The sequence below is a fragment of the Lepisma saccharinum genome, chromosome 20 (assembly GCF_977018435.1).
Source record: "Lepisma saccharinum chromosome 20, izLepSacc3.1, whole genome shotgun sequence".
In the NCBI taxonomy this organism is placed as follows: domain Eukaryota; kingdom Metazoa; phylum Arthropoda; class Insecta; order Zygentoma; family Lepismatidae; genus Lepisma; species Lepisma saccharinum.
The window spans coordinates 22,304,330-22,318,723 of record NC_139248.1 but is presented as its reverse complement, the minus strand read 5'-3'; the positions used below and the strand labels follow the sequence as shown (position 1 = coordinate 22,318,723).

The 14,394-nt window shown below is 38.8% G+C and overlaps 1 protein-coding gene across 1 annotated transcript in view; it reads left to right on the top strand.

Annotated features, from left to right (window-relative positions):
* The first annotated feature begins 3,802 nt into the window (after positions 1 to 3,802).
* The window catches only part of LOC146003767 (UPAR/Ly6 domain-containing protein bou-like), a 76,006-nt gene continuing 65,414 nt past the window's right edge, over positions 3,803 to 14,394 (top strand). Inside the window, exon 1 of the mRNA XM_083142178.1 lies at positions 3,803 to 4,060. Coding sequence (XP_082998304.1) covers positions 4,000 to 4,060 — 61 coding nt within the window. The 5' untranslated portion in view covers positions 3,803 to 3,999. The remainder of the gene's footprint in view (positions 4,061 to 14,394) is intronic.

Here is a 14,394-nt window from a genome sequence, read left to right as displayed (position 1 = left end):
ACTTGAGGGCCTCTTCGATGGTGCAGTGGTAGCGTGGTCGCCTTGTAATCAAGGGGTTCGATACCCGGTGGAGGCACATAGTAGTTCGGATCCCACTTTAAACTGTAGGTCCAGTCCCGATTAGCCTTACTGTGCATAAAGTGGACTTAAAACACCAATTCAATCAATCAACACCTCTTGAAACGCAGTCCAGCTACTTTGTCACATAAACATTTTTTTTAGCATGAAATATCTATCAAGTTAACTCCTAGACTTTTAAAAAATGGAACAAGTAGTTGTTTTTTTAAATAATATCGACGGGAAGACCCGGACACGCCTCCGAAATAGGACTGCCAGTCAAAACGGGACGCATGCATGGGCGTCCGGAAGGGGGGGGGCGTACCCCCCCTGGAAAATGAAAGTCAATCAAAAATTATATATTTCACACATATAATTTCATTTCAGTCACAATAATATGTGTTAATTAATGCACGAACATGATACATTCAAATTTAAACAATGTTTTTTTTTTTTGAGGTAACAACACTATTATTGGGGAAAATGTGGCTTGCTTGCCCCCCCTGGAAAAAATACCTTCTTTGCCCCTCCCTGGAAAAAATCCTGCGGACGTCATGGGCGTATGGTCACCATAGCCGGAAGGCCGATCCGGCCTCTCTGCTTAGAATAAGGTAAATAAAAAGAAGAAAAAACACCATGAACAAGTTATTTCGTTTTGTAAAGTACGTTAACAGTAGCAACTAAAGCAGGGTTGTTAAAGGTCCAGGAATTTTAAATAAATTCAATTCCGGTCCAGGGGAGAAAATCAGCAAACATAAATGAGTTCCGGACCGTAAAGAACCATTTTGTCAATAAAGTATTTCAATTCGGTCCAGGAACCTTTTTTTTTTTCGAATAAATTTAAATACGGTCCAGGAACATTTTTTTCGGATCAATTTAAATGCAGTCCAGGAACCTTGTTATCAATGAAACAATACGCAACTTGTACCGAATTTAAATTGTGTGAGAAAAAACGTTCCGGTCCTACGTCAGAATCCATTAGAATTTATGAGATCCTGGACCTTTACAGCCCTGAAATATAGGCGGACAGTGGAAACTTGCCCAACTATAAGAGAATTCACTCCGATGTGAAACATTTAATGCTAAACGTTAAAACGTCGGTAGAAACAGTAAGAAAATCTCTCTGCATGCGAAAAACTTCTCTTAGCCTATTTTTCAAGTCATTCATTTCTCCGATTCTTGAATACTGCTCTCCAGTCTGGGCCATGGCTTCCTATACAAATCTTTCCAGCATGGATTCCGTCCTCAGCTTCTTTACCGCCATTGTCCGTCATAGAACATCTTCAGAAACCTGACATCCTGACTACTTTGAACATGCAGTTACTGCAGACCCGACGCGACATGAATTTTTTCTATAAAATCTTCAATGGGAAACTATGATCTGAATTTCTACTTACAGAATTCAATTTCAGAGTTCCCTCTCGATCGACCCGAAACACTCAATTGTTCCACAACTCTACCGCTAGGCTTTCCCTTATACAGCGCTGTCTGTTCCACAGGCTGCCCCAGTTCTATACAGGCCCGTAGCTAGGAATTCTTTGTGTGTGTGGGGGGGGGGGGGGGCGAAGTCAATCCTAGAGGGGCAATTTTTAATATATTGTGTAACATTGGCAGATATAACAGGGTACACAGAGGCGCTTGCCCCCTCCCCCCAAAAAGATACGTAACAGAAAAGGGATGATATCTTGAAACTTTAACGAACAAAAAAAAACTTCGAGCAACATCAAATAGCAATATTTCGATAATGACCTTTCCAGATTGCCAAATAATATAAAGTTTAACATAAATAGGCTAATAGAGACTGTATCTACTTGATATTTACAGGTCGATAATGTTAATAGACGATTAATATGTACCAACAACTTTGGACCTCTTTGAAGAACTGCTTAAGGAAGTCATTTATAAATCATGCTTCATAATTATTCCCTCTAGTTTCCAGTATGCAAGATTTTTATGCACAAAGCAATATAATGAGAATCCAACATCATTGTGTTGTGTTATACGAGAAAAATTGAATTAATTAAATATTAATGGTTACAAATTGTCTACACTTTGATGAATTGTGTAAAAATTTGTAATACATTTTCTTGTACTTGCTAAAACATTAAAACATGGGTCCCTTAGTCCACCACGGACTCTATTTCCTTCAAAGGGGAGACTCTTGCATCACTACAGACAATGTTTGCCTACTGGTTACATTAACCATTTTGCAAAATATTGTTTGAATTGTATTATATTATACTAGTTGAAATACATGTTTTGACACCTGACAAACAAATAGGAATACATTGATTGATCAATGTCTTCTTGGATTACAGTGTCATCGTTTTGCTCCCAGGGCCGACTCCCGCCGCCCCATAGCTATGGCTCTGAACTTGGACTATAAGAATAGTAGACATTGCGATCGAAGCGATCAAGAAAAATTTACGAAATTTATTTTTATTTGTATAAAATTTGAAATCGAGGAGAGGGGGCAATTGCCCTTCTGTGCCCCTTGCAACTGCCCTAGGGCGTCTGGAAGAAAAAGGCAAGGAACACGTAAAAATTAATTCCACCATGAGTTTCCAATTGTCCTGCTATTCTCAGATTCTCCCAGTCTTGTTTTATTTTACTTCTGTCCAAGGTCGGGAGGGGGGCGGGGACAATGCCCCCTGTCCCCTGTGGTTGCGGCACTGCTTATGAGTGTTCCTTCATCAATTTCACGTCATCCCTCATTGTTGCGATTAGCTAGAAGTGGCAGAAAAGCAACGCTAAGTAACAAAAATCAAATATCCACTCCCTCTCTCTACCACATGAATCACTATTACCAAAAGGTAGACTTGGGCAGCAAAAATTTAAGCAGTTCCAAGATCATAGCAACACATCCAAGAAAAACATCCGAACACATTAGGCACCTTTAAGAGAAGACTACTCAAAATGTCACAACTGTTCTAGATACTGAGAAATGCGAAATCAATTTCCGAACTCTGAATCTGTAAGGGAATTCCACCTCCCTCCCATCCTGATAGGAGATTATACATCATCCCCCATACACCCTAATAAATAACAAAATCAATAAGTGTCTTTGTTGTGTTGCTAGAGTAACACATGATATAAAATGTAAAGATTAGTGTTCTGTATTTTTCTCATGGGGGCAAAGCAGCCTCTCATGGGGGGCAGTTGCCCCCCTGCCCTCCTCTAGCTACGGGCCTGGTTCTATAATAAACTACCCACAAACGTCGACATTTTTGCCCCTGAAAGAATTTTCCGATCTTCTCTAAGAACGAATATGTAAATATTTTGTTGTTTCCTTGTTTATGTGTTATGTTTATATTTACATTTTTTATTTTTACCTAAAACCATCTTGACTTGTTCTTGTTGATTTATTAGAGTTTTCAGTATAAAATGGCCTTATAAGTGCTGTATCTGAAACTTGGAATAAATAAATAAATAAAACGATTAGTCATAAAATTACGGATTATCGCCATTCGTACAACGCTCCAACCACCTGTATGCAGCACGCACCGCACCACGCAAGAAACAAACAGCAGGTGCCTTGACCAGGGCGACATCTGCCGCAGCGGACGTAAGTAAAACCACTTGCGTGGAACGCGAAGGCGAGACGCTGGTTCTCTCCACTGTAAGACAAGACACCGCATTGGCTAACCGCGCATGTGTATAGCGTCAGTATTGGCGTTACCATTGGCAACGCTACCTGGAATTCCAGCGTTTCTAATCTCGCGCCGGATTGGTTGAAAGTACCTTCAGGAGTTCATTCCAACTTGGTTGCATACGTGAGGAAGTCGGTCGGTGCCGCAATTCGTAGCGTTGCGATGACTGTGTGCATTACGAGGTGAAACGTTAAGGTGTGGTTAGTTATGTGTGGCTGAAAGTGTTCAAACATTCAAAGTTACCTTCTCTTTCGTGTTTTATGTGATTGTGTTTGTGCCATTCCGATCTACAATGTCAAGAAATACGCAACTTATTTTCTCTTGCACGCTCGTGGTTGTGCTGTTTCGAACAGGTGAGGTTAAAACTTTTTCCACTAGTTGTTTACCTCTTAGAACTTACTCGTAAGGCGTGGTGTTTTTGTTCGTTCGTAACGAATTATTTTGAGTGTTTCTGTGTAGTTTCCGAAAGTTGAGTTTGCAATTCTGTGTACTTTTGCATATACTTTTCCAGTGTTCAAGGACAGTTATGTTAGCCTCGAATTTTCTGTAGATTTCACACTTTAATGGCAGGTTCTTGCCTTGAAAAAGTTAAATTATTTTTCCTCTGAACGATGAAAAGGCTACGGTTGATAGAAATTCATTGGTTTGGCCATTTGTAAGAAATGCACATGTGTTCGGACGGTCTCAATCACGATTTTATGTCATTTCCAACCCCCAAATTTTCCCAAACTATTTTTAATATGTTTGAAGTAAATGTGTAGTTTTACCTCTACCTGTATGTTCCGTGATTAGGGACGAATAGAAGTAGCTGCGCGGATGGTTGATCGGTCGACTCACGATGTCGCTGTTGAAGGTTCTGGGTTTGAACCTCTCTGCTAGGGCGTAAATGTTTTAGACCACATTGAATAGTCGACTTGTTTCTCACCTATCCTGGATCTAGCCAGGGCATGAGGGTTTAATCGGAGTGTGTCAATTTCATCTAATCAATTGATTTGGTTTATTTTACGTCGCATTTCTGCCACTTCTGGCTAATCGCAAAGAACACCCACGTCCAAACCGGCATTCGAACCCGGGACCTCTGCCGTCGTAGCATGTTGGCCGATATATCGTCTAGACGACATATCGCAATATTGAAAAATAACGGCGATATCAACTAGAAGTTATATCGTCACGATATTTTGACGATATATTCATGTCGGTAATATATCATCACGATATTTTGGCGATATATATCGTGGAAACTATATATCGCTGATATCACGATACGGAAACGTTATCGTATCGTGTGTGACGATATATCGCGATATAAAATTTCCGATATCGTCGATCTCTAGTAGTAGCGCACTGTGCTAACCACTCTGTCACAAAAGCCGGTAATTTCATCTAATCATTAGGCTTATTCACCCACCTTCGTCGCGATTACTCGAACTTGGAAGAAAATTGACGTAAAATTAGAAAAGTTCATCCAACGATAGAAGTAATAGTAAGCGAATTGTCCGTAGTTTTATTTTGATCTGTTCCAAAATGTGATGATCATGGATTGAAATGAAAACATTGATAAGCAGAGGACCTCTAATTCACATCAGCAGAATTCCATTCTTTAAAGAACACATGATGAGAATTAGAATAGCCATGGACAAGTTGCAACTATTATATTTGAGTTACAAAGGAATTAATTTGCTACTTTTATAAACGTCAGATATTTTAAAGTAGCAAAGTAATGCTTTTACTCAGGGGCGGGCGACCGCCCTGGGCCTCGCCCCTGAAGGAGTCTCGCGTACCATAGGGCTTATCGCAAAATTTAATAAGTAGAGGTGAGAAAGAAGATGGACAAGGCAATAAAATTTAAAAAAAAAATTTATCTGGCTTTAAATCCTAGTTATACGTTATAATTTGAATGAATACGTCAAGATGGGCGTAACATACAGGCAGGAGGGCCCAAAGCCTAAGAGGGCTCGAAATAAGTAAAAATTATTGTGCAACATTTACTAAAAATTCACTAGTTTGCTTCGATATTTACCCAATTCTTCTTTCCTTGAATAAAAAGCCCTTTGTCTTGTCATCTTTCTCTTGACCTTGCATTCCCGATTTTAATATGTTAACAACAGTGGCGGCGAGGGGTGCCGTTTTTGCCCTTGCACTATGCTAAACCTTATCTACAAAGGGTGTATAATGTCTTTGCTCCCCGGTTTCGAAATCCAATCGCCGCCACTGGTTAACAATAAAGCACTATCAACTGCCACGAAGCAAGCGTGAGGCATTTAAATACTTGCATTGTTTTTAACTCAAGGAGGGCATGGATAATATTAGTTCTTCCTTCCTTCCTACAGCTTCAGATTTCAGCTCCCTGAAAACATACATTTTTAAAGTGAGTAAAATTATTAAATATCATTTTCGTAATTAATTTGTTATTATTTAAATATGATAATTTGCTGACGTATCCCTGAAGATTTTGTATCGATTCACATTGAGATTTCAAATTTAAAGAACGAATTGGGGGTCGCATTCTAATCCGCGATATGTTGCTACGCCACTGCCTTTACTAACAGGTTAAAGAAGTCAATAAACTACGAATAGTTGAAATAGTTTTATGAACAAGTTTTTGCTTCTATTAATATAAATTAATTAGATGTCATAGTTATATTTGTTTTACTTTTTTTGTGCGTATATTGTTACTGAATTGGTGTAGATCTCTTAATGATCTCTTGAAACAGAGAGAGAGAGAAAGCATTCCAACACTCACAACACACTACTTTGTGTGTGTTTTCAACATTATCCTTGGTGAAGTATATAATTGCTCATATTTTGTTGTTATAACAAAAACTCCTCCTCCCCGGGAAACTCTTGGTGGGTGCGATTTTTGAGGTCAAGATTGTTGGTGAGGGAAATCCCTCCCCCCCCCCTTACCCAGGATTTCGCACCCTCCATGATTTCCACATGAAATAGCGTAAGAACTCGGCCACTACCACTATCAAAAAATAACTTGAAGTCATAACAAAAGAATCTAATTGTCCAGATCAAATTAAGATGGCATAATTTTGTCGCCCCAGGCAGGTCGGAGGTAGGAAAGCGCCATAGAATAAAAGAAACGCATCCAATGTCACAGTGAAGTCTTAGGGTTTGGGGCGAGGGAGGTGGGGTGGCAATCGCTCCCACTGTCTCCCCTTGATTCACGCATTACTTGATAGATAATGCAGGCCCGTAGCCAGAATAGATCTCCAGGGGGCTCATGGGTTATCAAGGGGCTTTGTACGTAAATCAAGTCCATTTTTCAAAAGTTTAACAGTGTTAAATAAAGGTAAATTATGTGTGGAGGGAGGGGGGGTCATTAAGTTACATAAAGCTCAGAAGTATCACACAAATAGTACATTTGTTCTACATCTTTTAAAATATCGCTTGAAGTGTTAATTGACTGATACTGAAATCATCCCTTAATACACACTCCATACTACGTTTGCGGCCGAAACAATAAAACTCCCCTTCCTTCCCAAAACTTGGGAGCTGTTAACCTTTGACGCAGATGCGGAGGGAATTTGCATAATGACATAAAAGTCACAGATTTCTGTATAAATGGGAAGTCGCAACTTGGGTAGCGAAGGTACAGATAAAGAAGCTTCCCTATGAAGAAACTTTCTGAAGTCTATAGAAGAGAAATCTCCTAAATACTTGCCGCTACTTAAGACTTCTTCTTATAAACAAGATGAACGAATGTAATAGCCGCTGTTCATGCTCCCTGAATTTATCCTTCACCCAAGTTGTGAGGAAAATAATATCTGTTGTCTACATTTTCACTTTTCACTGCAAACAAATTACTCAAAATAGTTTTACCTAATGTCAAGGGGGCTGACCTCAGTGCCAGGGGGGCTGACTGTAGTTCCAGGGGGTCAGCCCCCCCTCCCTGCTTGGCTACGGGCCTGAAATGATGATCACGGAACATTCAATACGTTATTGAGGGATTCCAAATGACGGTTGCCGTGGGGTGTTTTGGACGAGGGTTAATTCCCCCTTTGGCTGACTTTTTGTTATAAAAAGTTCCATATTCGCATGAATAGTCAAATGTGGAGAGAAGAGAGACATAATCTCAAAGTTGTTTTTTTACCTCCCATGTTTAGAACGATGGAATTTTCATTTGCATAGATTTTTCAGATTACATCGTCGTTACAAAATACGTACGTTGTGGATTCCAGATGTGTCAGTATTTCGTTTGTAAGCTTTCACTTTTTATCTGTTCGCTTTATACTATACGACGGCGCTACGTGTGAAACTTCGTTGTCTGTTATATAGCAGCAAACGATTTTCACAAAGCTGGCTTCCTATCTGCGTTCTACTTGCAGCCGTTACCCCTCATTTTGCCAGTGGACTCGTCCAGGTAGCACAGACTGACTGTACAAATGCGAACCAGAAGATTTTAGTATTTTATCATCGCAGTAGAATTAAACATAGAGACGTAGAAGTATTGGTGATCAAAATAATTATGTTCATTTGCGCCGAAAAATGTTACTTCTTTTTCTTATTTAACAGGGATGGCGAGATTATACCTAGGTATAACTTTTTGAAGACAAAGTATTGTCAGAACTTATTGCATTTTTGAGTTGGTGTTTTAAGTCCACTTTATGCACAGTAAGGCTAATCGGGACTGGACCTACAGTTAAAAGTGGGATCCTAACCACTTGTGCCTCCACCGGGTATCGAATCCGGGACCCCTTGCTTACAAGACAACGACGCTACCACCGCGCAATCGCAGAACTTTGAAAATATGATTTTCTTCAGGTTTTTAATTGTTGCCACTATCATGCTGGGGTCAATAGTTGTCCCATCTCAACCAATATGCATGGATAGAGCGATCCATTGAAGTGTAGACCGCTGCGTAAGTGTTGCCGTTTGCCGACATCGTAGAGCGTCGGTGAAGCAAGCACACAACAGTTTCCGTAATTATTTTAAAAACTTATTTACACCAGATTTATGAAAGGAGGTGTTCAAACTAGTCGCCTTCGATGCCCACACTTTTTTTATACATCTTGATTAAGACACCCACTAACAAGCTGGCGAAGGGGCTAGACCATAGACATACTACTACAAGATGTTACAGCTGCGGGTTAAAAATGGTTGACAGTATGGCGGCACTGGAAGGTCGTTTCCTCGCGACCACCGACGGCAGCACCGTCGGGGGAAAAAAAGAAGACGAACGCCATGCGCAAAGACTCGCGGATTGCTCGAAACGACTAAACACTATCGTGTGCCGAACCATTCGCTTTCCGATACTTTCTAACCGCGTTCAGGCGATTTGCGCGTATAATAAATTATACGCGCAAATTGACTAAACGTAGTTAGAAGTGGCGGAAATTAATTATATGCAATGATTTCGTTTAATTACAAACTTTTCGCATTAAAATTGATTTATATATAAAAAAAATAAAAGTATACAAAAATTATACGGAAAACGTACTATTACCAAAACTTCCTGAAATCGCATTATTACTTTGAGCGGAAATAAATAATTTCCTCTGAAAGCATTTTTTTAAAAAATCTTCATCATACGAAAATGGCAGTCTTAAAATAGGTGACTTTTTTTTTCTTGGGTGGAGAAATGGAATGAAATAAGTATACAAGAATTCAGAATGATTTATGTCATGCTAATCCATATTTGCAAAAATATTTTTTCCCTGATTGATCCTTCGGCTATACAGGATTGTATTGCAAGATTTTACACAGATCAATAAAAAATATTTTCTTTGCCACACATTAAAACGGAAAAAATGACTGTGTACAGCAACTACGCTCCATTCGATAATAAACATTTCAATACTGTCAGGGATCAGATCCAGTGGCGTGACCAAGGGGGGTTGGTGGGGGTTATAACCCACCCCCCTTTGGCCCAGTATTCCCTAAAAAAAAGAACATCAAATGCAGGTAAAAATGGCAAAATGAGTGCTGACTACTAAAAAATGTATACATAACCCCCTCCTTTCGAAAATCCTGGGCATGCCACTGATCAGATCACATACCTTAAGGCACTGATTAGAAATAGGTTAGTCTGTACAGAAAAAAATATAATAATTACTAAGAGAATTCTCGGAAGTTTTCTCAAAAATCAAATAAATAAGAAGTACTAGGTTGAATGCTACGAAAAGGTTCAGCCTTTAACACAAATTTACCGTCATGACAATGACCACTAAGTTGAAGTGAAATTTCATACCTTATTGTAGCAAGTGCAGCAGCACCTACTATACATACTATATGCTTGAAAGAAAAGTATGAAAACATTTTTTCGAAAATTAATAGTTGTTCCTTGAAGACTTCTTTCAGCATTTAAAGCAATTGAAAGAATGAAAACCGGTAATATTGAAAATTAATATTTCTACTTTAAAAATACACAGAAAATATTAACAAAAATAATATCTACATATATATAAAATAATATTTACAATATCTCTTACATAAAACAGCTTATTTAAAAACCAAATACTCATCATTTACTAAATAGCTGAACATGAATGAAGAAATGTTGATTTATTTCCCTCCACGATGAACTTTCTGCCAGCTGATACGAGACTGAAACAGAGAAGTGCCATATTTATTACACTTCCCACGTCCAAGTCCCATACCGGACTTTGCATTTGTATCTCTTCTATCTTGATGTGTGCATAAAACATGCGCACAGGTGGATAATTCCTAGAAATTAAATAAATGTTCTACAGTGGGATTAATTTTCTTGCGTTTTCATGTTCAAATACTATTAAAAAAATATGTACTGGGAACTGCCCAATGGGTAACATAGTTTCCCTGGTGACACTAACATTTCAGTAGCCAACATGCTAGAGTGCTCACCACATAAATGAGAGTACACTTTGCAAAAATAAAGTCGACCGAAGCTATGGCAAACAAAAATAATGTACTTAATGTACTCACTTTAAGAAATGCATGACTTCATTATCAACTTTGGCTGCTTTATCCTAAGGACATACGAGCACCATTACAAAAATGAAAAATTCATATTGGACCTTGCTACTCCATACCTCCTTTCTGTAGTTATTACGCATAGTTTTATAACATGAGCAACTAGTATTTAATGAAGTACAGCATAAACAGTGTGCAGCAGAGACTACTTACTTTCATACATCTCACTGGACTTGATTAATCTGTTATATCAGTAACTACTGTACTGTGTGTATCATGATACATGCATGTTACTGAACACAAAACTGTTCATCTTAAAATAGATAAATTGTGGAAATGATCACTCTGAAGTGTTGTTTTTTTTTTCCACAGAAAGGTTTCTCCGAACTGCAAAGTTATTCCCACAGTTGTTTGCAGTACTGAAAGCACCTTTTCATTCTCTTGTATTGCTTCTAAAAAAAACTTCATACAATGGGAACCATGATTTTCAGTAATTATTCTCAAAATAAAAAAAATGTGCAACTACATTCATGAGGTGTTGGGACGAGCAGAACAAGTTATTTTCAGCAGTTTTTTTTTATTATTATTATGGTAACAGTTTCATAAATCGGAGACACATTTCTTCACTTTTACAGAAGAAACTACTTACGGAAATGAGTTTTTCTAAGGTTTCCAACGTTAGTCAAGGTATTTTCTTTCATCCTGGTATCTATTTGACCGGGAAATCATGTCAGTGTTTCCAACCCCCCTTTTTTTTAACTATGCTTGCCTAACCTAACCTTATCGGAATGGTTCGTGGGGCTATCCGTCAGCAATGTACAATTTGCACACGTGACGAACACGATAGTAGGTATTTTTCAGCGAAGAAGGTTGGAAAACACTGATATTGGAAAACAAAAGAAGCGATATCATTCACCAAGTAAGCGATATCGCACCGTTACGTGCATTCGATAGCACTTAGATAAATGTGTAGAAAAAGTGTTTGTTTTTGTGTAAAAAGCACAATGGCACCTTGAACTATGTTCCGCAATACACAATTGGTAGGTACGAACCATGCAAAACACAAAATATCTGATTGTAATGTGTCTCCGATCTATGAAACTGGTACCTTTATTATTAAGTACAGATGCTATTATATTTCACACATTGTCAATTTTTGCAAATTAAAAATGCTGATTATTGATTATTATTACCAATTTTGTAGAGAGAGCAGTGATATCACATGGTATAGATGATTATTTTTTGAGACATAGAACCTAACAAGCAATGCAAAACAAAATCTTACAAGAGAACGTGAATGTTTTATAAAATAATTCCCACATTGTGAGGAATCATGAATTTAGGTGAAAATAGCACAAAAACGAGGTTGACCACTTGGTGAAAATAGTAACTGAAAATATGCCCTCAAATGATCCTTAAGGACTAGCTACATACAAATAAAAAAGGCTGCGACTATTTTCACCAGGTGGTGAGAATAGCATGTAGGGTTATTTTCACTAGCAAAATAATTACCGGAATCATAACATAAGTAGGTTAGGATCATTATGTTTAATTATCTGATTATTTCCGCGCGTGTGTATAATTACAAAAATAAGAGAACCAAAACTGGTCCACCTAAACCACTGAAGCAAGCAAGCAAATACGAGAGGAATTTAAAAAATAAGTTATTGCAGAAGCATAACATCACAGATTAAGTTATACACATGGAACTTGGCCCTTACAGAACAGTATATAATATTATTACCATTTCATTAAAATTCCTGAGTTTTTATTTTACACAACAAATGATACACAATTACAATCAGAAAGTTCGATTTCGATACTGAATGCAAGCCTGTAGTGATGTATGAAATGAACGGAATTTGGTTCGCGTTTGGCGATACTTCTTTATCACTTTTGAAAAAAAAGCTTTGATAAGTATTACGCAGTGATTTCATACAATGTTAAATTACGATTTCATTAACTACATTAGGCAACACTTACCACATCCCCAAAATAATATTCTAATGACAAGAATCAGACGACACAATTTCAAAATTTAAGCAGACTGGTCGGCCGGATGAAGCTACTTATCCAAATTAAAAACTAAATAGTGTGTAGATGAAAGAGTTGTAGAATACGTACATTGCTGGTGCTATTTGTAAATATTACACGTATTCTACTCACATTCTCGCAATAAAATTTAGTACAAGAAAAGGTTCGTGAATATGGACACGAATTTGACTTCAGCCGGTTCGCGAGGAACAGTAGAAACACAGAATACTAACTACGATCAACCAATCTCCCATAAGACTGAAACAGCCCTGGGCTAGACACTGGTTTTTACGGAGGAGTGATAAGGGGCTTTGTTTTGTACTGTGTGGCCTGTTTATTAGTCTGACGAATGTGAAGTGATGGGGTGCTTGTTTCGTTTCAACCGCAAAGTGTATTATGACTCAGCAATTGTTTTCTACTGTACATCGTGTATTTACTTATGATTCATATGTGTTAACTCAATCGGCACTTGATGTTCATAGGCGATTTGAAACCAGATTCCCGGGTGTAAAAGTTCCGTGTCGAAAATAAATCACTCTTTTAAACTATTTAAACTTGAGCGCTTCATTCACGGACAGTCTATAGTGCCGACATACGGCCGCGAACGCCTTGCTTGCCGATAGCGCAAACACTGATACGGCGGTCTAAACTTCAATGGATCGTTCTGTATTACAAAGAGGTATGGTATCAACTACTCAACATACGAGGGCAAATCGAAAAGTCTTTACCCCAATTTTTTTTCAGCCGAAATAATAAACATGCAGGTAAATCAAAATATAGGAATTGTTCTATGTACCTTGCACCATTTTTCCACATAGTCACCACAGCGGTTCAGGCATTTGTCCCGTCGCACCACTAGTTTGGAGATGCCGCTGTTGCAGAAATCGGCCGGTTGATCGTGGAACCACCGCCGGACAGTGGTCTCCTGCCAGGAACTTCTTCAGTGGACCGAACACGTGGAAATCACTGCGGGCGAGGTCTGGACTATTCGGTGCATGCTCCACAATCACCCATTCGAATGGCTGAAGTCTGCCATTGGTCCTGTTTGCTACATGAGACCTGGCGTTATCGTGGAGGGTAACTACATTGTCCACGTAGAGAATCCCTTGCCGCTTTTTCCTGATGGCAGCTCGCAAACGTGAGAGTGTGCCCCAATAGCTGCTAGCGTTGATGGTGTCATCTCGTGGCATGAAATCCAGCAGTAGTGGTCCTCGGCGATCCCAGACGACCGTGAACAATGTTTTGCGTTGTGAGTGAGGACGCCCCGACCGCTCATTGTCATGAAGATCTCGGTCATTTTCGAACTCTCTCTCGCACACTTCTCAAAGCGAGGCAAAGTCCCCATACGTCGGCTACATTTCCCTATGGATCTCGTGACACGAATGGGAGAGGAAAGAGGAGTTTACAGGATTCTTGTTGGGAAACCTGATGGTAAGAGACCTGTAGGAAGACCAAGACGAAGATGGAGGGACAACGTTGAGATGGATTTAAAGGAAATCGGTAGGAATGGAAAAGAGTATATAGATCTTGCTCAAGATAGGGACAGATGGAAGGCTTGTGTTGCTGCAGCCATGAACCTTCGGGTTTAAGAAGGCTAGAGAGTTAGTGTAATAATGCTAAAATATTTTTCAAAACTGCTAAAGAGATAGGTTTGGAAGTTAACAAAGAGAAAACTAAATATATGCTTACAGGCCGAAACCAAGTGCTAGGTAATAATCAAAATCTAATTATTGATAACAACTCGTTTGAACCAGTT